Source organism: Styela clava, chromosome 14, assembly GCF_964204865.1.
Source record: "Styela clava chromosome 14, kaStyClav1.hap1.2, whole genome shotgun sequence".
Taxonomy (NCBI): Eukaryota; Metazoa; Chordata; class Ascidiacea; order Stolidobranchia; family Styelidae; genus Styela; species Styela clava.
In genome coordinates, this window is record NC_135263.1 from 12,853,865 (window position 1) to 12,879,143 (window position 25,279).

The window sequence follows — 25,279 nt, forward strand, 5'->3', positions numbered from 1 at the left end:
TCGTATGCGATTACTTAGTTCTTTAATAATATTGCATATAAAACAACACACGGCACTAAATATTTGAATCGTTTCCCTTGGACGTCAAACCGACATGCGCGTTGTACTGAGATCGGTGTCCGGCGTTTCAAGAATCGCTATTTGCTACTTTGATGAACATTGTGTAATACTAATTTGTTACTGATCCTTCGTGCACAAGATTCTAAAATACACGTAGATTTGATGCCCCGTTCTACTCTTATTCGTATATCTGTATTATTGACGTTATATCAAACAACAAGATGACAAGATTGTCATGTCACTGGCAGGCTTCGGATTGATATTCATAGTTCACTCCAGTGCTAACTCCCCATACCCCAACTGGCTGCTTCTAGGGGGAGGACACAACTAGAAAATACAAATCTTATGAATAATTAAATGAACGCTACGAGTATTCAATAATCTCTGAATAAAATTTAAACATCTAAACTGTATATATATGTCAGCTACATTCAAAATAGGACCACAGCATATTTTTATGGGTTTATAGGTTGACGTCAAATTCTTATTCAAAATAGCTGCATTTATTTGGATATGTCTAATCAAATCTTCCATGAGAATTCCCATCGCAATTTTGTTGTTTAGAAACTTTATTTTGCTATATTCATCAGAAAACGAATATTGTTGTAAACTTATTATTATATATATAATTATTCATGTTAACTGTTGAGTCAATAAAGGACTCACCAAAAATGAGATATATATGGAAATTCTTAAAGAATTATCATAGATAAAAATAAAAGGTAAATCTATCATTTCTTCTCTGATAGAATGGCTTATAATTGTCAATTTGTCTAATGACTGGTTTCGTCAACGCATTAGCATTGAGATGAACTTATGATAATGATAACTTATTATATATATTTATTCATGTTAACTGTTGAGTCAATAAAGGACTCACCAAAAACGAGATATGGAAATTCTTGAAGAATTGTCATAGATAACAATAAAAGGTAAATCTATCATTTCTTCTCTGATAGAATGACTTAGAATTGTTAATTTGTCCATTGAGATGAACAAAATTACGATAATTTTTTTTATCTCAATTGCAAAATTGACTACGTCCGCTGCCCGTTCCAGATAATATCCGCATCGCGATAATAATAATGTGTTTACGGAAACTTGCGTTCCATTTTTTAAATTTGAAAAATGTTTGAATCTTTTTTTGACTGCTAAATTATTCCATAGTTCTAGATTATAAAAACTTTCCAAACTTAGCATATATTATACCTTTAGTATACTCGAAATATTTGCAAACTGGAAAGAAGTTTATTTGAATCTCTCATTACTTAAAATATTACAGCTGACCGCTGAATGATTGGTTGACCATCGTAACCAAAGTAAAATGCCGTCTTCCAGAATCTAGATCGCCACTTTGAAACCAAGTTAGGTACTTTAAATATATTCCCTTGAAGTGAGTTTAGAATCTTGTTTAGTGCAAACTTGTATAAAATAACCACAAAACTCATTTTCACTTATCTCTAAAATCTGGCAATGTAAAAACTCGTCCCACAAGACTTATTTGCTAAATGTTTTGATTTATTAGATGGAGCTACACAGCAAATTATACTAGCTGAAGAGGTTTGTGTACACGCACACACACATATATATATATGTACATAATATTTTTGCAATCTCGTATATTTGAAGAAATAGTATATTTTGATTATATCTTCCATAGACAAAATCTTTACAACTTGAAAGTCTATGTAACAATAAGTTGGATATTGTAATAACTATATTTCCATGTTTATTTAAACGATTAGTAAACGATACACTTTAGGAATTAGTAATTATTCAAGCACATATAAATTCTACCAATTTTGTAGACCACCGATATTCATGAATGCAGCATAAATCATCTTGCTACAAAAAGATTGTTAAGACAAATAGTCCATGAAATATAGCTCATTCTAGATGATATGCAAATATAGTAATTTTTTTTTTTTTAGGGAATAGGCATTTATGGAGATTTCCGGAATACTTTCATTCTACTTTAAAAATAAATTGCATTACTACGGTTTTGCAATTTGAAATTTATCATTTTTCTTTTTTAACGTTGTCTTTGAAGTGATTCTGTACGTTTCCTGCAGGATCGTACAAAGCAACAATATATGTTTTTCCATCTTTATTGGACGCAACTCCAATACCAACACTTTTACTTCCACCCCATATCATTTGTGTGAAATTTCCTAGAAAAATGTATTGCAGTATTTGTGACAACTGAAATTGTTTTATAATTTGATATTAAAACAGTTCAAAAATACATTACAAGAAATTAGTTTTATTTTAAGACTGTTTCTCTGTTTGCAAATGCGTGTTGTTAGGTTGAATATACCAAATAAACATAAGAACTTTTTCTCTAATCAGAATATATGCTAGTTATCGTATAGTTACCAGATTCGCTGCTGAACTCTCCTCGTTTAAAGTCATATTCATCCTTTCCCTTGTACCACATTTCCGCAATGCTATCGCCTGAAACGAACATTCAACAGATAAATCGACGATATTTATGCTATTTAGTTAGTCAATTACAAATTCTGTCGTCGAGTAACACGACAAGTTTACCTGACGGTCTTGGTAGCTTCATTGCAAGGGTTTGTCCGTAGTTGCCTGAATGGAGCGAAATTTTGTCTTTTTTCAACATTTTGTCCGCGTGTTCCTGAGCAACTTTGTCAATGTTGCTGTCGGCTTTAAGTCTGTGTGAAGTTTTAATTAGCTGAACATAATGTAGGTAGGTAGACTTGTTTTATAGGAGTAATGTTTTTTAATGTGATTTAATTGTTGTATATATATATATATATTGTTATATATAGGATTCTAGACAATAATTGTGGCGACAAGCAATGCGGAGCATGCGAAAAATTCAAAACAAAAAGCGTTCCTCCTTAATTAATACAACACAGCAAAATGTTTGGTGAATATGATGTCGATTTGAGTAATACCTTTCCAGCCAATAATTTCGGCATTAGTTGTGGAGAAAAGCGATTTTTCAAAAACAAAACAAAAATCGCTACAACAACAATATATTAGCGAAAAGATCCCACATAGTGTTTAATTAGTGCGTTTTTACTCGATGAACGTTTTTGTTAACAAACCCGGTTGCCTGGTGCTTTCGTCTGAATTGGTTGATTTTTATCAGAAGATCACTTCGAAATTCCTTAGTATTTGAATTAGACATGTCGTTTTTTCCGTCGTGTTTTTTGTCGTCATCTGAATCACTAACATTCAATTTTTTCATTTTGTCGCTCAGCTTGCTTTTACCTTTGAATTTCATTGTTTAGAGTTAGATATCGGGTATATAGTGATAATCATATTACCCATATATCAAAATAGAATTTTAATTCAGTGCGTTAAATGAGGTTTGGTTTTTTATTGGGTATCAGAGTTATTTGAAAAGCGACCTAATTATAAAAATGACTTCAGGAAATTAAAGCAAGTTATTTTGATTTACCATGGTTTTTCAAATCATCCTTCTTTACAACCCTAATCGATATTTATTTTGGATACACTACTGCAGGGTGGTCCAAACCCAGGCCCGCGGGCCACATGTGGCCCGCCGCTCCATTATCTGTGGCCCGCCGCGCATTCGAAGAGTAATCAAAATATGATATTTTAAATTGCTTCTCATGAAATAAATCAGAAAAATCGTTTGACCTATTGTTGTTATATCACTACTGTGACTGAATTGACTAGTATGATGGCTAGCTGAAGCAACTAGCGAAGTTGAAGATGTGATGGGCAGTCTAAATTGTTACCTGAATTTCTATCGTTTTGATCGAGAATATATGCTAACAATATGGACATGATAGAAAACTAAACATCGGATACGGATTCCATTAGCCTAGGTTGGCAATGCCTGATAACTATGTGTTTACACAATAGAAGTGCTTGTTTTGTATTGCACTGTTTACCTATTCTTGATATACTATTGTGGCCCGCGACCAATGCCAAAAAAAATTTGTGGCCCGCGGAGCCCACAACCTTGGACCACCCTGCACTACTGTATCATTGTTTGTAAATATTCTCCTCATTATGTGAATGTCTGCTGCCTGGTTTTAAAGTAGCATCACAACATGTGAAATACCTCCTTTTGCGCCACTATCACTATCATCATCTGACCCGACTTCTTGCTTTCTTGTGCTAGTATTTATTTTTGTTTTGTATCCTCCATCAGCGGTCTTTGTAACAGTCGTCGTTGTGATTATTGTCTTTTTTATTCTTTTTCCTGTAAAAATTAAAAAAAAGACATGCATCAAGCAACATGCACGTTCTTAGGACTTAAAGCATTAGTACATATGCTGCTAAAATTAGTTGAAAAAATGATAAAATGAGTTGCGGTAGATTGATGATATTTTTAAAAGTTTACGATTATATGCATTTTATTGTCTTCGATCAGTCATTGCAAATTTTATGCATTGGTGAACGTAAAGTATGCACGTTTACCCAGAATGATATATTCAGAGACAGATATAAGTTTATTTAATGCAGGTATATGTTACACGAATATTCTATCCTCGCTATGGAGACAAGATAAACTAGGTCCACGCCCTGACATGGACAAACTACGGTCTCGGGAATCAAATCAGGCTCTTTGGGTAATTCAATATGCCCGCCTGATGCTGCCACAACCAAATTAAAACCAAATTTTATTTAAAAAATAACTCAACAAATTTGTTGGTAATGCGATTAAATTTAGTTTTGTCACGAGGCTTATTGTTTTCCACATTGGCTATTGTAACACTGTAAATATTGTCGATAAAATGTAACTTTACACTTAAATGGCCCGCTAGTCTAGGTAGCCCCTGGTACAAAAACCTTGGCATCTTTGTCTTTAGCGAGTATATATGAACCCAACTTCAAATAGCGAATTTCTCTCGTATAATAATCATTTTTTAGAACTGATCATTACTATTTTCAAACTCTTTATGCAAAGACCTTCTATGCATCAAAAATACAATAACCCCTCAGATATTTTATTGACTGCTAAGATATCTATATTTTCAATAGCATTATAAATCAAACATATATACGTATGTATTGAAATGTTGTGGACAATATTATTTGCAGAATTATAACATAAGTTTTTAATTTTTGGCTATAATTGTATAGAATTTAATACCTCCTTTATGTGTGGACAGTACGGTGGATGTACGGATCAATCCAAGATACGACTAATATAGCTAAAATACTACAAAAAATGACAGAAAATAGCTATATACTTTATGCATTAAATCAGGGCTACTCATCTGGCGGTCCGAATCTGGACCTTTCGAGTATTAGATTCGGGCCGCAGCTAAATCTTTATTTTAACGTTTCATTTTATAAAATGACTTTCATTGTTTTGAATATATATGAGAAGAACTATAACACCATATTAAACAATCTTGATCAGCTAATAAATAATCGTTAGCCGGCCGAGGAAGTGCGCGTTTAAGGATGCCGAAATATAATTTCTGGAAACACCGGACCGAATTAATTTTGGAGTTTTGTATGCGGATCTTAGGTAAAAATAGATGAGTAGCCCTGCATTAAATTATTCATACTACATTCCTAAAAAGGGAGAGGCGGGTTTCATAAAATTTCACAATTCTCAAATTTTCGTCATGTTCGATCACGTACAATGTGACACGCCCGCTGTGTGCTCTGTCTCGTCCATAATAAAACACCATACGTTCAGAACAAATAAAGAATAAGATCACGCAATGGAAACGTGCTTTGAATAAAAGAAGAATAAATATATATATCGAGAAACGCATGATGAATTACTATAGATTATTCTAAAGTTTGATTTTAGGGTTTTCAATTACCTTTTGGTTATTTCAAAAGAATATTGACAATGTCTACCATTCAACGGTTTTATATGTGGTCTTATTGCATTCAAGTTATCGTACATGGAGGTTTGAAATAACTGGTTCACGAACCAGCTATTATTTTTTAGGATGTTTTACAGAAGTTCATTTATGTATTAAGAATGACTACTTCCAAAATACAGTTTTTGATTGAATCTTACAGGGAAAATTCATTCACGTAAGTGACCGACCGTCGGCGCAATAAAAACATAGCATTATTTAAAAGTAGGGAAATTCTCCCAGAGATGCCAATCCTTAGAAAGGCACGCGTTAAATATACCAATTTTGTTTTGATTTACGTCAATTCGCCCCCGTATCAAACCGCACGCCTCCTTAAGTGCTTAGATAACGGTCTTACGGAATATTTGCACAAAAAATATTCATGATGCTTTTAAAAATCGAGTATTAAATATCCAGTATTTTGAAAGGAATTTTGAAGAAATACTGTATCTTGGTTATTTACAATGTATAAGCTCACCATTAAAATAGAATTATAAATATAGTTAGTCCCATAAGTACTGCAATTCGCATTCACTTTTGTAAAATCGTTTTTAATATCAACATTTTTAAAAGGCTTCCACGGCTCACGGCTTCACCCAAAGTCATTTCACGTGTACAAAACTTGACGTAAATCTCAATTGATGGACGTATGCATCCGGTTTCTTGTTGAAGCGTTTGAATGTTCATTCAATCTTAAATTGATTCATTCAGACGTCGCTATTTGGTATAATGTGTATTTGATGATCTAGCCCTGAGGGCATAATCGAGTTTGTAGTCTTCATGGTTACAACTAATTGGACTTTTATTTGAAAAATGTTGTAAGCCGAGGTCAAATATACAGAAATAAACAAAATGTAACTTATCGCTCGATTTTATTTGAAATCTCAGCTCAAATATTGAAACAAATGGTTATATGTGGTGATGCGCAAAATACCCGAGACTTTGAGATGCTATATAACGCCTTGGTATCGATTTTGTTTGAAAATATTGCAAATTCTGAGTTCACAAACAAGCTTAACTTTGCTTTTCTTTGGAATGCTTTTTGAAGTTGAAGTCTTCAATAAAATGTTTTGTTACAAATATTTTTTCCAACATTTCAGTAACAAATGTACTTTTAAGCAATTTGCGCATTTGATATACACAATATATATAATGACGAAAACTTACCATCTTCTTTGACGTATTCCGTGGTCGTAGTCTCAGTGGTTCCTTCCTTCGGCATTTTCTTGATCTACCTGTACCCGATTATCTGCTGACAAACACTTTTTGACAGTTCAATAAGCCTACTAATGCGAAATGGCAATGATCCAATGCTTTATATGGCTGTAACCAGATGAACCGTAAACCCTATTTGTCTGACGAAAACATATTTCGTTCACGTTTTCCAATATTGTACAGAAATCGTAGGCGTTGTCGTCTGCAGCGTTCATGCGTATCGCTTACGTCATACTTCGACCGCACATTTCGTGCGCGTTTTCACAAAAATGTCGTTGTAAAATATCAAATCGTAAATCACGAATTTTCGATTACGACATACACTGAATATTCGTTGAAATGGAACGTTTAATATATGTAGTATTTATACAGAGAAGTGTTGTATCTCAAAAAGTTTGCTACATATATATGAGTTTAGGCTGAACCAGTTATGCCAGTAGTGTAACTCCCAGCTTCCTACAACACTGGTAATTCTGGAACAATACAGTTTTTGGCGTAATTGAATAAAATAGCTGCGGGAGGTATAAACGTTACGTGGACATGGTGAAAATTTGTAGCACGGCTTTTACTTGGGTGATTGCGGCAATAATTCATTTTCCGGGTTTATAAGTGAATAAACCCAGCTGTCAATTTATATTACGCTATTCATCTGTTTATGACCCTTTTGCTTTACATAGAATATATTGATGAGGTCATATTTTATGTCATGCAGATCTCAAAATGATATGTGCTTATTAACATTCAAACCCAAGGTCTATATTTAAAACCACTCGCATGTAATAAACGACGTAATTAGTTTCTACTGTTTCCTTTTCTGTATTTCGGGTATATTGAAAAAATTTGGATTTTAAGTTCTTTCTGACCATTTGAGAAGACTAGTTTACCAATGTCACATGTTGAAATTAAATGATATATAAGAAAATTTACTGTTTTTTGGCGTTTGGCTGATAATGATACAAATGATATTATTATGTTAGTATGTGATGTCAAGTTTTGATATCGGAGAAGGTAGGTATATACGGCTGTGATTCATCGTTAGTGCTTCTATTCATACAAGAAACTGCAAAATTAAAATTTTGAAATATTATTATTTATTCTCCTGCCAAATAATTGGAAGTGACAAACATTAAAACTATCATGTGTGTTTAGATTGAAATTCAGTATCAATTTAGTTATATTTATATTTTAATGGTAAATAAAAACAAACTTCCAAGTTATATTCACAATACATTTCTACATTTTTACGAATATTGTTATAAAGATGTTGAGTTCACTTATTATCGAATCATAAAATTACCGATTGTTTTACGAGATCTCACAGGGTGAAATAAAATATGTCTTTTTAATTACTAAAGTGACACTCGCAGTTCAAACTAATTCTACTTTAGCTTTGGTATTATACCAAAAAAAAATTGTTTTATCTTATATTTCAGTTCTTTCACAATTCTTTAGCTCTGACATTTTCCTTGTATTGGCCTCTCGTGTTTCCTCCAGGATTGTAGAGTGCAACAATGTAAGATTCTCCATCTTCGTTTGAAGCAATTCCAACTCCGATCTCTTTTGTACTACGCCATACCATTTGAGTGAAATAAGCTGAAAGATGCAAATAAAATTTTCATTAAAATTGGAGATCCAATTACCACAAAGCGCGATATAGGAAGATCAAACATATCCACTAGTCTACTATATATATATATATATATATATATATATATATATATATATATATATATACCAGTTCCTATGATAATACAGTTTAAACTGATGGCGTAAGGAGAAATATTCAAATAAAAAATCGACAATGAGCAAATATACCATAATAATAATAAACGTAATGACTATTATATATATTTGAATTTTCAAATCATGTCAAAAATTTCATCACTTCGGTTAAAATAACTAAGTTGTGGCAATCTCATATCTTCGCACTACATTCAAAAATTTCGATAAACAAACTTCAATTTGAATTGCAATTTTGTTCTGCAATCGTCAATGTGGAAAACCGATAAAAATTATCTTACAAGCAGCTGTTGTATTCTTGTCTGGATTGTCAGAATCGTAATCTTTCCCTCCTTCATACCACATATCAGCAATTTCCTCACCTTCAAAAATAATTTTATATAAACAATTAAAACTAATTCGAAACGCAGACTTCAACAATCTCTAGTTTTTGTAATTGAACTGAAAATTAAAAAAAAAATTATAATACTAGTCAGTTACGCACTTTCTCAAAATGCAATTCAAGTTTAATTTTGTATATAATGCAACTAAAACATAATTGACATTGAAAAACCATTAGGACACAAAAACGATCCTTAAATATGCAGCCTGAAGCTCATCTTGAGTGAAGGAACTTTTTCATTTATTATCAATCTATGAATGGTTTTAAGTTATTTCGCTAATTTTTTTATATAAATATTTTTAAGATAATAGACTTGGGATATCTCATTAAAATTACTTTAGTAATATATAATATATTGTTAGAAAAATATGCGTTGAATAACTGTTGCGTCTCCTGTACACATTTTCAAATTTTACATATAAATTAATATTGACAAGAAACTTACCGTACCGTACCAGAGAACTGACTAATAGATGAAAAAGTGATTTTAAAATATATTTCAAACACGCAATTGAACCTGATGGTCTTGGCATTTTCATTGTGATGGTTTGTCCGTAACTCCGATCGGTATAACCAAAAAGATCGCCCGATTTTAGCATTTCCTCAGCATGTTTTTGTGCGGCATCTTGCATGGAACGTTTCATTTGAAGACTGAAGTTGTAAGACAAAATACAGGTCAATGTCATTTGCTTACATAGATTAAAAGTTGACAAAAATAAGTGAGGGAGATATTAAACTTTCTTAATCCTAAATATCACCTTATCAGTCATAATAGTTGCTTGATGGGCGTGCTGTTCCAAGTCCGCTGGTAGGCATACTTACAGTATGCAACACTGTTTGTGTGCATACTTGTGTCAAAATTTCATGCTTATCGAGAATTGGTAATGATGGATAATTTAATGTAAAAGGGTAATGTAATGATAGAGTTGTAAAGTTATATTAAGTAATCTAAACTGTTGTGTTCAGGTAGAGAAAGATTAACAATGAACTATGTGTTTTGTTGAAAAAATGGCTAGTTTTATTCTACCTTCCTGCTCCATGGTTTTCACGACGTTTATTTATAACATTGATCAGATCAGTAGAAAACTTGTCGGTATCACCAGAAGATAAAACATTTTGTCCATCACGCGGTTTGTCTTTCAACCCAAGTTTGCCCATGCCGTCTGACACATCATCTGTTGAGAGTTGGAATTAGTGTAGAAACTGGCTTTTTCTGACTTTGCCATCGCAAACTTTACGAAAGCAATTGGGTATAAGCAGTATCACGCATGTAAAAACTGTGACTCAACCCTTAAACGCATATTAATAATGTTTTATCAAATGAAAAATCCTTTTTGAGTATTTCCGAACGCTTTCTATTCTTGCAGGAGTAGTTCATCGGAGTAGTTCATTTGACCTCCATATATAGGTATACTTTATTCACACATTTTTAGTGCTATTTAAATTATGGTTTACATTGATGAATAGGAAAAAGACTCTAAACTTTTTGTTGTTATGACAACAGAATATTATGTAGTATTTATGCAATGTCAATGACTCAAATCCCATATACAATATCACTTAATGAAGAATTTCTTATGAGAATGTGTTTCTGAACATTAAATATTGTATAGCTACTTAGTTGTCTGGACTTCATTACAGTAGAAATTGAAGTCGCCAGACCCCCATCAGAGTTTTTGGTCACAGTTGTCGTTGTTATCGTCGTTTTCTCCCATTTTTTGCCTGTTTTAAAAAATATTTTATGTCAAACGGTAACTCAAAATACGTTCAAAAATTCAGTATTAATCTAGTATTAAAAATAGACAATTTTTTTTATTATTAAGATTACATTATTTGGTTGGTATCGAGTAGTAGTATCTTTTAACAAAAGTCACTATTGGAAATAAAAATTTACGTAAGGAACATGACATTTTCACAAAGGATATGAAGTAAAACATAAAATGTATTTACAAAATTATAATATTAAACAGAAGTATAATAATTGAATTATTTATATAAACTGAACAATCTTTCAACTACCACCAGTTACGTATTTGTGTGTAGTAAATAATATACCTATTAATATATTTTTACCAATATCTTAGACTACAAAAATTAAATGATTATTTTTCTTATTTCGAGCATTACCGTCTATATCGACGATTTCGACATTGGTCTTTTCGGTTACACCGGGTTTTGGCACATCGGAACCTGACAACATAAAGCAATAAATGTATAAATTACAAACTAAACAGATGTATTGAGTTTTATATAAACTAATCGATCAAAATTTGAATATTAAATTATGCTAATAATGTGATATTCCTTTTTTACTTTCCGACTCTGTTTCATTTTTCGGATCCAGTTCTTTGTCCAGTTTTCCAGTAAGCTCTCCCACATTATCTTTGTATTGTCCGTAAACGTTTCCTTGTGGTGTATAGTTTCCACATGCGTACATCACTAAATTGCGTAAAAAAATAGTCAATTCAATAAGTAGTCTTGAGGCTGGCGTTGAAGGCAAAACTTGCCTCATCCGGGAGTCGGGTATTCCAACATTATTTCTCAAATCCATCACTAAAATAATCATAATGTAAAAGAATACAATTATCTCAAAGTTTTCTAATGCAGAATATATATGATAGGCTTCATATTATTATACGTGATTGATGCTTTTACGTTTAAAAGCTGCAACACTACCAGTCCGCCATTACTATATCATATTTTGAAGTCAGAACACCACATCCTCTAGACAGCGCTGTCGAGTCGTATAATTTTTTTTTTTTTTTTGCTTTCCATTTTGGTGCACCCTATTTCAGAATGCCCTTACCAATTTAAAACCTTTGAAGCCGGCGTATTTATACACAGTAAAAAGTCTGACCCAACGCCAATTATCATTTTTTTTTACCAAGTGTTATTGTTCAATAGATTACTTATGAAAAAGTACTCACTTCCGTTCTCAGCTTTTGCAAAACCAAATCCAGCTTCTGTACTTTCCTTCCAAACTACTTGAGTGAAATGACCTGAATAATTTTGCAACAAAATAAATATGATTTCAAATATTCTAAACTAGAAGGCATGGTATTGAATTTCATCGTGACATCACATATCATGAGCTAATCATTTTTGAAACTCTATTCTTTTAATTTACAAATTCAACACAGAACTCACCAACAGGTTTTCCATTTTTTGTACCATGATTTTCGAAGCTATAATCTTTAATTTCACTGTACCACATTTTTGTAGCGTATTCTCCTGAAAAGTATGGGAAGATATATATTACATTGGTAATAAAAAATATATGTAGTTATTTGGGCGCAAAGTCTCAGACAATTATTGTCGGCATTATTCCAGGAATATTTACTCATAAAAGGAAACTCGTAGCCATTGTGTGTATATTGTCAGCGAAAAAAGTAATTCGATCATGATCAAGAATTATGTAATACGAACCACTCAAAATTACTCGTTGGAATTAGTCGATAAAGCTCGTTGCAGCAACATGAAAAGACATTTTATCCAAACTCGTACTTTGTTAAAAGTGTACTAAAAATCGTGATATTTTCAATAAAGCCAAGTATTCTTCAGAACTTTAGGATGCTTTACACCTAGGGTGCATAAATTTGAAAAGTCCGCACAAGTACTGTGAACTAATAAACATACATTACACTCAAGCATAAAACAATGTGGTTTGTCAGTTAGATGGACCGATAAAGCAACATTCAAAAACATTTTGCCTTTCTCTAATACACCAATTTTAGATGTACTGTATATAGTTAAAATTATGTAATTATTGAATACTTTTGGTTCTAATGAAAAAATTATAGCTCCATAATAACAGTCGATCAAATTGGACTTCAATTGATTACGAAACAAATCGTTTCGAGTAGAATACGTTAAGTGCACAATGCAAATTAAAGGTTAATACTGAATTGTATCACCTGTGAAATCCACTCCCATGGCGCAAGCTATGTTTTCTCCCAATTTATTATCAGAGTGTTTGAAATTTCCAGTTTTTGCCATTGTATTAGCCCATGCTTTGGCCTTTTCGGAACATTGTTTATTCCACTTTAAAGGACGCGTGTTGTGGGCTTTTCTATATGCATTATGTGCGTCCAAACAAGCTTTCTCAAAGATATCCATAACTATGCGCCAAGGTTCTGAGAAATACAAATAGAAAGGTTTCATTTTTCGACCCAAGTTATCTCTTTCAATCACTAATTTTCTTACGCTTCGTTTAAATTTGAAACATTACTATAAACTGCGTCGTCACGATGTGCCTTTGCTGCATGCTTTCATGAATCATTCTATCTGTATGTATAGTATTTTCGTTATAAATATGTCAATACCAAAACCATTTCTAGCAACAACAACACTAGTGTTATAATATGCGGAAGTATATATATCATGAGCTGACGTTAAAAATAAAGTAGAATTTAACTTGCTATTTACAAACCAATCTAAACTAAATCAACTAACCAATATTCGGTTTTTCATTTCCATGGACTGTCTGGTATTCATGCACAACAAAAAATCATAATCTGTTGAATTTTATGTATATGGCCGTTGTCATGCGTTTACATAGGGAATAAAAAATAAACATCTGTAGAAGCAAGAAACTGCTGTACCTGATGTTCCTGTTGGACCTCAATCTTGACATCGGGTAAAAAAACGTAAATGAATTGCCACAGATAGAAGGTAATAATTTTATCAGATATTAAATATTGCAAACTACAGTACCTATTAGAACTGCTTCCAATCTAGCCTGCTAATATTTGGATTTGATTGTTTAAGTAATTAATAGCGAATCGTCTTCATCGATTTTTTTACAAGAGGTGTTCAATTTCAGAAGATACAAAAGTAAGATGCATGCTGAATTGTTTTAGTAAATATAGCCACATCATAATTGTCTTCTGTAAACAATGTTTATGCCTTCGAAACACCAACGGATTCTTTAACCCTCCGTATAGGCTTTACCAGAATAGCTTACTTCGATGTAACTACATAACGGACTGATTTTTATTAGACGAACTATGATTTTTGCACCATTGCAGCTTATAACTAAAAAACATTCTCCGAGCTCCAATGCAGGTTTGATATAATGTAAGGTATGTGGCGGAATAAAATACCCCGTTCCCATTTATTAGCATTTTAGCGCGAACGCGTATTGATAAGTGTACTTTTACACCATAGAAAAATGTGAAAAATTTAAACACGCTAGTTTAAATTATTTGAAATTTTTTTTAGAATATAAATTATTCAAAAAATTCTTAAGAAAGCAATCCATGGTACTTAAAAAACTAACACACTTTTTCGAATAATCTAAAGCTTTTCTGTTCAACAATATCCTACCAAAATCATTACTCCGTGGGTGAATACGATACAACTATATGTTTTTAGAACAACACATTCAAGCTTTGTAATGAAACGAAAATTGCAAATGCGCTTTTTCTATAAAGAATTTTTTTTATATTACATCTCACGCGAACTATCCCATACGGATTCGCACGAGTTGACTAGAATATTACACCCAAGTCCTAATTCAGAACGACCAACATTCATCGATTCTGCAATAATCATGCATGAGATGGTAATAAATTTAACTTATTAAGCTTGATTCATGTACATTCCGAACTTGATAAAAAAAAATTGTCAATACCAGTCACCATGTTTATCCATCTATTGTTGATCCGTAACATTCATAATCCTATATATTATCTTTTCATAACCGTTTATATGAAGCTGTATTGTATTTTTGTCATGGATGTATGGCTCAATGCTCCACAATGATAGCTTGGTATAAAATATTACAATATATCAGCAATAGCGTACGTAGTCTGCAAATGGCGATCACCATCCTTTGCATAATACGACATCCACTATCTCCAAATGCGACCCCAAATGTTGATTTATTCACAATCCGTAAGACTCCAGCAATAAGATACACATCACCCAAAAAGAAGTGTCGAATATTTATGTGCTTCTGTTTTATAACATTTACTTCTGGAACGGTTCAGTATCCAAAATCAAGTCAGATGTGGTACAGATTATTCTGGAATGATTGATATCTTGCAACACCAACCAACAACGTTTTTTTATGATATTAGTTTTATTTTTACACGACTTATGTGTTTTGAAACACTATAATATGTCAGTGCCTATATTTTTTAAATGTTCACTTGATAAGGTTATATTCTGCAAAAAGAGAAGACTAGTGGCCAAATTATTGGAAAGTTTCACCCTTCATATTTACTTTTCATGGACATTTGATATCATAATTATTTTACAATTTTAAAATTGATTTTATGCCCGCTCAAATCATGATATCAAACAAGTTGCTATTCACGAGTGACGAAGCCTTCACCATTTAGCCTTTTATTGTTCGTTTAAAACTGTAATGATAAATCAAAACTGGTATTTAGTCATTATTATGGAATACATATATTGTATCGATATACAATTTTAATATAAAGAAATTTGATTTACATGTTTTATAATGGCCACTATCCATATACTGGCTTTCAATACATATTTCTTTACGGTTGACAAATCAACTATCAGTGAATATTTTTAGTTTGATGCCACGCCCAGATTTCATGACTTACTTTACGCACCATTAGAGTGCAATTAATTTTTGGAGTATTGAGAAAAAGTATATATATATACATATTGAAAATTATTGAAATATCATAGAAACCTTTTGAAATGCTGATGCTCGAATGATTGCGAACAGATGTATCAAAAAATGGGACAATTGCATGGCTATAGTTCATTTGAATTGCATGGTTGGTTTGCTTATCGAATAAATTTACCTGTTATATGAAATTCCAATCTATAAATTTGGACGAATGGCAGAATGTAAAATCACCATGCATACGTGACATATTTTCTAGTAACTGTTCGTCATAATACACGAATTTTTTTCACGAGGTCGCTGCAAAATGGACTAGAGCTCGTTATGAGTGAGAAACCTTTATCAAAATTTCAGTCTAAAGATGAGGTTCGTTTAACATTTCTATGTAAAAATTTGAAATACAGTGTATCCCGAAGTTGTGACTGTTTGTACCAGCGTATAGAAATTTTATTTTTATAAAACATATTTGTTGCCTTGTTACAAAACACCAAATTACAAAATTAAGACTGTTGAACCTCTTCATATAGTTGTTTTGATTCTTGCTGCAATATCCTTACTGCCATTACACACTACACCTAAAATACGGGGAAATAACTATTCAGCCCTTAGACATGGGAAATCATTACGCTTCTACATTTTTACTTCTGCAGCAATTCTCTTTGTGCTCGGGTAACAAGACTCCAAGCCCTTCTTTCAGCGAATTACAGACGAGAGAGCAATGCCAAAAATTTATGGACAAAAAGGGTATGAGAAAAATGTTGGACACTTAGTGGAAAACCCCAAAAGGCGCTTTTCTCTTTGATTACTGGGCCAATTTCTTCAAAATTTTCACTGGTTTGAGATGGATTTTTTTTTCTAGAAGGCTATTATTTTATATTTCAAATATTTCTGTTAGCGCTGTGGGATTCGTTTTTGTATTTTTGGATTTGGACTCGTAATGAATTTGTTTTTATGCTAGCACTCTTCTTTTAGTTCTTTTGATAACGTGCTCATCAAACGTCGGTGGTTCCCGTGTAACGTAACTCTTGCTTTGCTAATGTTTGTTCATGGGGAAGGGCGAACAGCGCCGTACTTGGTGTTACTACAGCTGTGAGTCGGACCATCTTGCAATTTCAATTCACGCTGTCACAAGGCAGGAACTTCTAAATATTGGGCAGTTCTGGTACCGTAATACAGCGCGCTGACACTGAACTAACTCCTAACTGTCTCATAAAAGCAGGGCTTGCACTCACTGTTATAACTAATGCCTTTTAATGTTGCTGCTTTTTTGGAATCGGTAAACTGTGCCGTACTGAGTAAGACACTGTAACATAGCCATGTAGCTGTTTCACTTTTCAGTTTCGTTCAGAATACACTATTTCAGTGAATTGATGATAAAATATTTCGTATGGTCATACGTGTCCATATATTTGAGCATAGCTCTCTCGATTTCATATCAACAAGAACAAGAAAAGCAGTTTTGCATGGCACAAAATGAGGATTTATGAAGGTTCACGTAGTATCGATAGAACAAAATATTACCCTTATTATTTAAATTGTATTTCATGTATCATATCCTCCAAGCTTTTCTAAATATGGAAATTGCGTCAAATATTAGCTACTGCCTCAGCATCTACCAACATGTTGGCGAAATACTTTCGTCGCTTCTATATTTCGTCGGTAACCTTCGTCAGTAAAGTTATATTTTTGAATTCTACTCTTTCTTTTGTTTGATCACAGAGCATTCACATACAGGGCATTCACTCTGGGAAACAATTAGACTATGTGTTTAGCATTTCAAACCTATCCCACAATCATCACACTAGTTTGTATCAATAATATACCATTGGATCACGTATTTATTCATGCTCTTTATAGGTTCCAAGAAAATGAATGTCAAATTAGATATTAGGTAGATATTATGAGCTTCTGCAATTATATTCATCAGTACAACATGAGCCACACGTTTATACTAAGTAGAAACTGATTAATAATACTCACTACACAAACACCGAACATTGATAAACATGAAAAACTACATTCGACATATTCTGAATAATATATTTGAATCATGATTGTGAATACCTATTCGAGTATTGCTAATAGCTGATACTTTATTAGCCAGTTTAAACATTTTTAGTTGACTTTTTCTTTAAACTGATCCGGAATATTTCCTTTCGGTTGATATAGAGCAATAACGTATGTTTCTCCTTCTTTGTTTGATGCCACACCCACTCCAATTTTCTCGCTTCCACTCCACACAAGCTGAGTGAAGTTTTCTATACAAAACACAACACGAAGGTTATGGGGAAATATAAACATAATATTGAGTCAATCAGAAAACCGAAGTTGAAAATAATTTTCTATCAATATTCAAAGCAGATTAATATTATTATAAAGCAGTTAATATTATAAAATCCAATGCAAATGTTTAGGCAGTTATCAGTTCTCAAGATGGAAAATCGGGATCCACACTGTAATAATAATGTAGTTCATAGTTGAACGAAAGAAAAAAAAAGAACTTATCGTGCGATCTAGCCCTTAATATATTTAAAAGATCAAACTGTTTATATTCAATGCTTCGAAACTCCAATGCTTTTTATGGGCTCGATATATAGAATAAACCATAAAATTTCTTACTATTCGAATCATTTGAAATTGGATTGATGTAATCGTATTCCTCGTTTTCATCGTACCATATCAAAGCAATTTCATCACCTTAATAAATTAGGTTTAAACGTATTCAACATACAAAAATTTTAACGAAGAAAATATTAATGTAGATGCAGTGATATAACATATAGTATTGTGTTGATAAAAATATATGTTCAATTATTATCAACACATTCATTATTAGGACGCCCTTCAGTCTGCTTATAGTTTTGTACTGTTGTACTACTACTAACTAGTCAAATTACAATTTATGTTAGACGATTTCTTTCATAATATCTACAAAAACTATATATTTTACCTCTTGGTCTGGGCATATTAACAGCAAGAGTTTGTCCACAATTGTTATCCGAATAATCAATTAGTTGATCGTTCTTCAGCATCTTTAACGCATGTTTCTGTGCATCTTTAGTCAACTCCTTGCTGGTTTTAAGCCTGTTTAATAAGTAAGATTATCAGTAAATATGTTACTATATTGTCTTAGACTTAATTATACAGAGCATTCAATAGGATATTGACATCATCTGAAGCCTGCATAAGGTTTCTAATTTGAATGCGTAGACATGATACTCATGTAGGTTCTTTTAACCTTTTTTTTTTGTATTTCTTGGAAATTTGTTTAGGTTTCCAACATAAAAAATTTTTAACAACAACATTTAAAAAATGAATATTATACATATATATTTGATTTTCATCTCTTTGTTTTTCTCATGTTTATAAATTTATGGGTTTTATTCGCAATACAACTATGGCAAGAAAATGTTGAGATACGTTTTTTATCACTGAAATTTGAATGTTAATTTAAGCAATTTAACCAGATTACAACTATTTGTATTTATTTTACAATTGTACAACTCTATATCTTCTGTTTAACACACGATGTAATCAAAATTGAAAACTGACGACCTAATGCATATACATTTGGGAATAAAAATTGAAGGTTTTAACTTCGATAGAATTTACTTTGGCGCTCCGTGTCCTCTGCGAAATCTGTTGATTTGCTTCAACATACTTTTACGAAAAGATTTCGCTTCAAGTTTTGACATATCGTTCACTCCATCATGTATGTCTTCATCACTATCGCTATCTTCTTCCTCGTCGTCAACTAAAAATCAAAATTATTTTTTACGTCTTCCAAGCCGCTGTTATAAAAATGTGACAAGATATATACTTCTTCTATCAATAAAATTGAGACATTTAAATCTATCATGAATAGTTCATATTGGTGTTTTTTTTTCAAGTAAATATCAAAATTTCTTTTCTGAGTGTTCATGAAATTTGTCATTTTTAATTTTCAGTCTAGCTTTTACCAGATATTCATCTTAAATCGAATCCTAATCAGTTGATCATAAACGGAAATATAAGGAAATGGTTCCCCGGTCGAAATATCTCGTAAATGAATATATATATAGAGTTCAATTGTGAAAGCGGACGATATATTTAGAGCCATCAAATCATGCTTGTAATGAGGTATTTTTATTAACGTGCTCGTATTAACCTCCTCATTTATGTAAACAGCATGAAATATTGCGTTATTACGGAGCATAGGCTTTTAAAATATCGAAGATACATGTCATCGACATGCTATGTTACAACCATTAAATTACCTTTAATGTGAGTGAATTTATTTTTGAAATAAGTGCCTTACTTTCATCACCATCCAATACTTCAACTTCCCATCTAGATGATGTAGAAGAACTCCATCCTCCACCAGGTGTTTCTACTACAGTTGTTGTAGTGATGATTGTTTTCTTCATCAAAACATCTAAATACCAAGAAAATATGATGAGATTAATTTCAATTACTTTCATCTTAATTTGGCACTGAATGTCGTCTCCTCATTTTTTTCATTTTGTTCTTCTAATCAATAAATCAAAGAGTAACAAATGGTCAAATACTGTATCTACCACGTTTAAGAATGATGTATTATAATTCAATAAATAATTATTTAAAATAGAAAATACTGTTTTGAGTAAAAATCTCTGTCTTTCTTGTTTCTGTCGTTCCTGGAGTTGGAGCGCCTGTAATTCAAGATAAAATATAAGGGATTAAGCATTTGCATTAAAGTACATCATAAAATAATCGCATCTAAGCCTTAAACATTTTGTGCGATTTGAGCAATAAATAAAAGAAAGGACTTTACTTTTCATGCAAATGCATATGCAAAAATTGGATACGATTTTGCAGTGCAGCGCTAATATAATTAAGAGGTGAGCGTAGTATATGTTAAAGATATATTGGCATGAAGTTATCATACATGAACAGTTGACAGCTCTACTCCTATATTCGCTATTTTCCATACGGTAGGGATTGTAAAATCAAAGAAATAATATCCAAGAAATGCTCTAACATCAGAGTCTAACATCAGATGCATGAAGATTTGGGAAATACTAACAATGTTCATTTTTGTAATGTGCTTATAGCCAAATCCTGATGGATGGAATACAACACTTTTTGTCTTAATTTTTTTTTTCCTTAGTTCCTAAAAAACATTATATTGTATGGAAAGTATTTCTAAAATTGTATCCACCTCGTTGTCCACCGATCAAAAAAGTTTACCAACCTGTGTCCGCTGGCAGCGTAACGTCTCGGCGCTCTCCTTCACCCTTGCCAGTTTCTTCGATATGTTTTTGCGGCAAATCTATTTTGGCCGACTTGGGTAAAACGTTTTCTTTAAATTGCCCACCGACATTGCCTTGCGATGTGTAATTCCCACATGCATATATTCCTATTAGATAAAAAATTACTACAATCTAGATAGGTACCGATATATTTGCAATATCTCTACAGCTAACCGATCGTCTATGTTAGGTGAAAATGTATTGAATACAGAACTGTGAGAAATAAATTATCTACATTGAAATTACTCCTAGTGTTGTGTGAATAAAGACATTTCAAGTTTTTAAATAGATGCCGAATGGTGATTGTTGTTTCGTTGTTTATGTAAATATTTTTATATTAGGTTTTTAAGAAGCATATACACCTTAGAATGGCATATGACGCCCTCATTAAAGGTTGCATCATATTTCAATGAAATTTTACCATATGTCAACCAATATAGGCAATTATCGTAATATTTATGATGGTTATGATCGTCGATATCATATTGTAATTGGAAAGGATATATCGGTGCACGTTTTCTACCAACTGTAGAAAAATTTAACTATAAATTATCTCCCAAGCATACTGTTCTTACTTCCATTTGGCGCTGTGGAGACTCCAAATCCAGCCTTTTCCGTGTTTTTCCAAACAATTTGAGTGAAATGACCTGTTCAGAAATATTTGTCAAATCAAAAACGTCCTTAAAAATTATTTTAGATTCTAATGACACAAATATGGAATTCATATTTCATCTTTCATTTCAAAAAACCAACAAGAGTATTAGGAGTTTGTTTTCCTAAATATAATATTTAGAAAGTTTTAATATTACCAAAAATGTAAGTATAATGACATATAAAATAACAATAATTTACTTAATTAATATTGGGTTTTATATATTAATTTAAGCTCAAAAAATGATGGTAAATGAAATCATTTTTGTAACTACATATATATAGTATTGTTTAACGTAACCATACTGATTTCACGATACAGAAGTCTCGTACCTACTGGTCTCCCATTGGCGGACTTATTCATAGAAAAACTGTAGTCATCTACTTCATCATACCACATCTTTGAGATTATGAATCCTGGAATAAAATTAATAAAATAAAACGAAAAAAAAAATTATTATAAACTTGCAAAATAGTATGTAATATATTTCAAATCGAATACCCATTCACCTAGAATTGTAGTAAAATGGTATTATGACTTGAATATGTTTGATCAGTGATGGTTAGAAAAATATGTCAGAATTACTGATATAATCCAATTGAATCAAAAAGGGACATACCATTGAAAGGGCGCCCCGATCTATACGCAATATTTTCGCCCAGACCATCTTTGTCTGAATGTTCCAGCTTTCCTATTTTAGTCAGTTGTTCAGCCCAGTGCTGAGCTTCTTTAGTCAAGTCCGGGTCCTTCTCCAATGGGCCCACGCCATGTGCTTTTCGGTAAGCGTTGTGAGCGTGAAAACACTCATCTTCAAATTTTTGTGGATCCATTACAAGCTTTAGGATTATTTTTTCTATGAAGCTGTGAAAAAACATGAATTAAGATCAAATTTTTTTGGTCATTGTATACCGTACGAAGCATTTGCAGAAACTGTTTCTTTGTTGTCAAAAACTAAAATTTATGAAGCGAAAGATTTTCTTTAAGTCAACCTTACCCTTTCCTCTACTTTTCGCGAATTATTTTATCGTTTTATCACCATCCGATCGCATACGCATTTGATCATGATGATACATATGCTATTGTAACAAAAAACACCAGGTGAGACCGGAAGGTCCATTTCAACAATTTCCTCAATTAGTTCTCAGTGTAGTTTTTGTTCCTTTCCGCCGACGAATGAAGCGGACAATGGGAAAATTAGGAACCTATTAAGTTGGAACCGACAACTTGTCTACCACGAAATCAAAAAAAATTAAAGAAATCATAAATGTTTTGAATGCAATTCTCTACAAGTGAAACTTTGTAGTATCACGCAATTTGAGATATTTGTAGCGTCAGAAAAGTTACTTTCAACATCTTGGCCTCACCGCGAACCCGCTTTATATAACTATAAATTTTAATTCGTATCTCAACCTCATTTTTGATGATAAATAATCTCTGTGATTGTAATCATTCAGTCGCAATCATACTCCTTCACAGAATCTATTTACACGTAAAGTATGCTCTCAATGCTAATGCCCAGTGTCCATCAGGTTTGCAGCATAAATAAACTTTTCGAGCTACCTCAAATCATTAAGTATATAAACTTTTTCAACGCGGGAAACCTCGTCACACTTGTTGACTAGTGGCACGATTGAAAATAAGCTTTGTATATTTATGTAAAGTGGTCAAAATGGCTGTTTAGGTCCATATGCACAATTTCACACAGCTGCTGTCCATATTTGTATTTAGAATCGAATAAGAAAGTTTGGATATTTTTCTTATTCTGAAATTATTCACTAATAATCGTAAATCAATTTTCGAATTGGTAACATATAGCTTATAGCTTCAAAAAAGAATTTTGCATTACTTCTACGAGTATGCTGATGTGTAACAATCAGAATATATATTAATTTTGTCACCACATTATCACATTGATTTCCCCTTCCGTAAATGAAATAGAACAAATTAGAGAGCACATCGTCTAACACTGTTACGTATATTTATATTCGTATTACTTATACTCGTTATTTTGATGTAGAAGAATTGCCCGATTTATGGTGATGTTATGAAATATATATTTGTTAAAGACCGTAATTGTATCACAGAGAAACGGAGGTTTTTACAACCACCCCAGAATATAACTTCTCTTTGTCGAGAGCTGTATGACTTTTCTTTACAAAAGTAGTATTCAATTGTACATTTGTCAAAATTCTAGGATTAGCCTAGAAGGCAGGAATCTTACGGATCAAATGACACTTGGGTGTGAGATATATCAATTTTTTCTCCCACAAAGAGCGAATCAAGTGTTGCAAACACGTCAATAAGATTAGTAAAAAGGAGAAAATGTATTCCTAATGCTACTACACCCGTTTATGGAACAAACCACATATGCACGCAAAGATGATAATGCTATTAACTTAGTGGATATTCTCACTTTTAGGTCTAATTAGAAAATTTGAATAAAATCAGTTCGTTTAATCAGCTTACAACATGGCGTTCATAAAACATAACTTTAGGCTTTCCTCAATCTGTACCAAAATGTACCTCAAAAAAATATTTCAAATTTTACTGAGTGTGCTCGTCAAGAATATTGCTAAGATGTTATTTACATATATCTCAGATGTCGGCAAAGAAACTTGAGAATTTTAAATAGGCTTAAAAGTGAAAAAGAAAGCACACTTTTTGGATTCAATATATAGATTGTAGTATATTTTCCCCATATGGTGTCATGGTTTCACATATCTAAAGCATATCTAAAGTGACAAAATTTATTGAATTTACGATAATATGTGGCTCATTCAAACGTGACTGATACAAGAATAATGTTATTGGAATACGACGCATGCGTAATCAACTCAATCAATTTTATTCGGTTATTTGGATCTATTGTAATTCTGATATTAATAGATTAATAAGCGTTTTTGTATCCGCTTATTTTTCTGAATGTTATAGATACATGTATGTTCTGAAAAAAAATTGGAGCGTCATTAATATTTTATACAAATACAGCCTATTCATTCCGGGTAGGAAATGGTTTTACGCTTTGCACGGTAATAATATAATGAAAAAATTTCCAGTTATTTTGGGGATATCCAACAAAAAGCGGATGATTGATATCCGGTAATGGTGATGTATATTTTTATCCGACATGATTTTTGAGAAATTTTTTCAAAACCATTGTATGTTTTATTTGATTAGAAATGCGCATAGTACATTTACTTTTTAATGTATTATGTTGATGTAATCAACCATATTGATTTTTTTTTATTTATTTATTTTTTTGACTTACGGTAGATCATTTGACGGACCAAAATACACACACACTGACATTCTAAGAGACCGTAAGATATACCAACGTGGACGATATTACTATCACCTCCCCGGTGAATTTCTAATCTTAATTTCAAGAAAAGTTGAAATCATTGCAATTTTTTTAATGTTTGCCGAAGTTTTCAATATAGATCACAATTTACGACTCTCTACTCCATTAATGGTCAAGTAACGTTAAAAGGTTACATTTTATATATATATATACATATAAAC

General features: G+C 32.2%; 3 protein-coding genes across 3 annotated transcripts; all 3 read right to left on the reverse strand.

The window, feature by feature from the left end:
• Nucleotides 1-1,662: 1,662 nt before the first annotated feature.
• LOC120340677 (Golgi-associated plant pathogenesis-related protein 1-like) lies at nt 1,663-7,196 on the reverse strand. The gene is made up of 6 exons (XM_039408998.2): nt 7,059-7,196; nt 4,127-4,267; nt 3,138-3,303; nt 2,608-2,738; nt 2,437-2,514; nt 1,663-2,231 (listed from the first exon to the last, which is right to left on the reverse strand). Exons 1-6 carry the CDS (start codon nt 7,111-7,113, stop codon nt 2,080-2,082), a joined length of 723 nt encoding a protein of 240 aa, XP_039264932.2. The 5' UTR covers nt 7,114-7,196; the 3' UTR covers nt 1,663-2,079.
• Nucleotides 7,055-13,971, reverse strand: LOC120341288 (uncharacterized). Its single transcript, XM_078119833.1, has 11 exons — nt 13,830-13,971; nt 13,143-13,361; nt 12,376-12,459; nt 12,156-12,227; nt 11,542-11,667; nt 11,356-11,418; nt 10,846-10,950; nt 10,256-10,403; nt 9,746-9,879; nt 9,128-9,208; nt 7,055-8,699 (listed from the first exon to the last, which is right to left on the reverse strand). Exons 2-11 carry the CDS (start codon nt 13,342-13,344, stop codon nt 8,545-8,547), a joined length of 1,170 nt encoding a protein of 389 aa, XP_077975959.1. The 5' UTR covers nt 13,345-13,361; nt 13,830-13,971; the 3' UTR covers nt 7,055-8,544.
• A 3,720-nt stretch (nt 13,972-17,691) lies between these two features.
• On the reverse strand, nt 17,692-22,600 carry LOC120340676 (uncharacterized). The gene is made up of 10 exons (XM_039408997.2): nt 22,377-22,600; nt 22,090-22,173; nt 21,681-21,752; nt 21,048-21,212; nt 20,449-20,505; nt 20,133-20,249; nt 19,448-19,589; nt 18,786-18,919; nt 18,455-18,532; nt 17,692-18,093 (listed from the first exon to the last, which is right to left on the reverse strand). The coding sequence occupies exons 1-10, from the start codon at nt 22,585-22,587 to the stop codon at nt 17,951-17,953; spliced, it is 1,203 nt and encodes a 400-aa protein (XP_039264931.2). The 5' UTR covers nt 22,588-22,600; the 3' UTR covers nt 17,692-17,950.
• Between the last annotated feature and the right edge of the window lie 2,679 nt (nt 22,601-25,279).

Coding starts and splice junctions, on each gene's coding strand:
- LOC120340676 (XM_039408997.2), bottom strand. CDS start 22,587: ATGGATCCACAAAAATTTGAAGATGAGTGTTTTCACGCTCACAACGCT. Junction 20,250..20,448: donor AGAGATTTTTACTCAAAACA/GTATTTTCTATT, acceptor CTTGGTATTTAG/ATGTTTTGATGAAGAAAACA. Junction 18,533..18,785: donor TAATATGCCCAGACCAAGAG/GTAAAATATATA, acceptor TAATTTATTAAG/GTGATGAAATTGCTTTGATA.
- LOC120341288 (XM_078119833.1), bottom strand. CDS start 13,344: ATGGATATCTTTGAGAAAGCTTGTTTGGACGCACATAATGCATATAGA. Junction 10,404..10,845: donor AATGAAGTCCAGACAACTAA/GTAGCTATACAA, acceptor AACTCTCAACAG/ATGATGTGTCAGACGGCATG. Junction 9,880..10,255: donor GAAAACCATGGAGCAGGAAG/GTAGAATAAAAC, acceptor TTACAACTTCAG/TCTTCAAATGAAACGTTCCA.
- LOC120340677 (XM_039408998.2), bottom strand. CDS start 7,113: ATGCCGAAGGAAGGAACCACTGAGACTACGACCACGGAATACGTCAAA. Junction 4,268..7,058: donor GGAATACGTCAAAGAAGATG/GTAAGTTTTCGT, acceptor TAATTTTTACAG/GAAAAAGAATAAAAAAGACA. Junction 3,304..4,126: donor TGATAGTGGCGCAAAAGGAG/GTATTTCACATG, acceptor TGAAATTCAAAG/GTAAAAGCAAGCTGAGCGAC.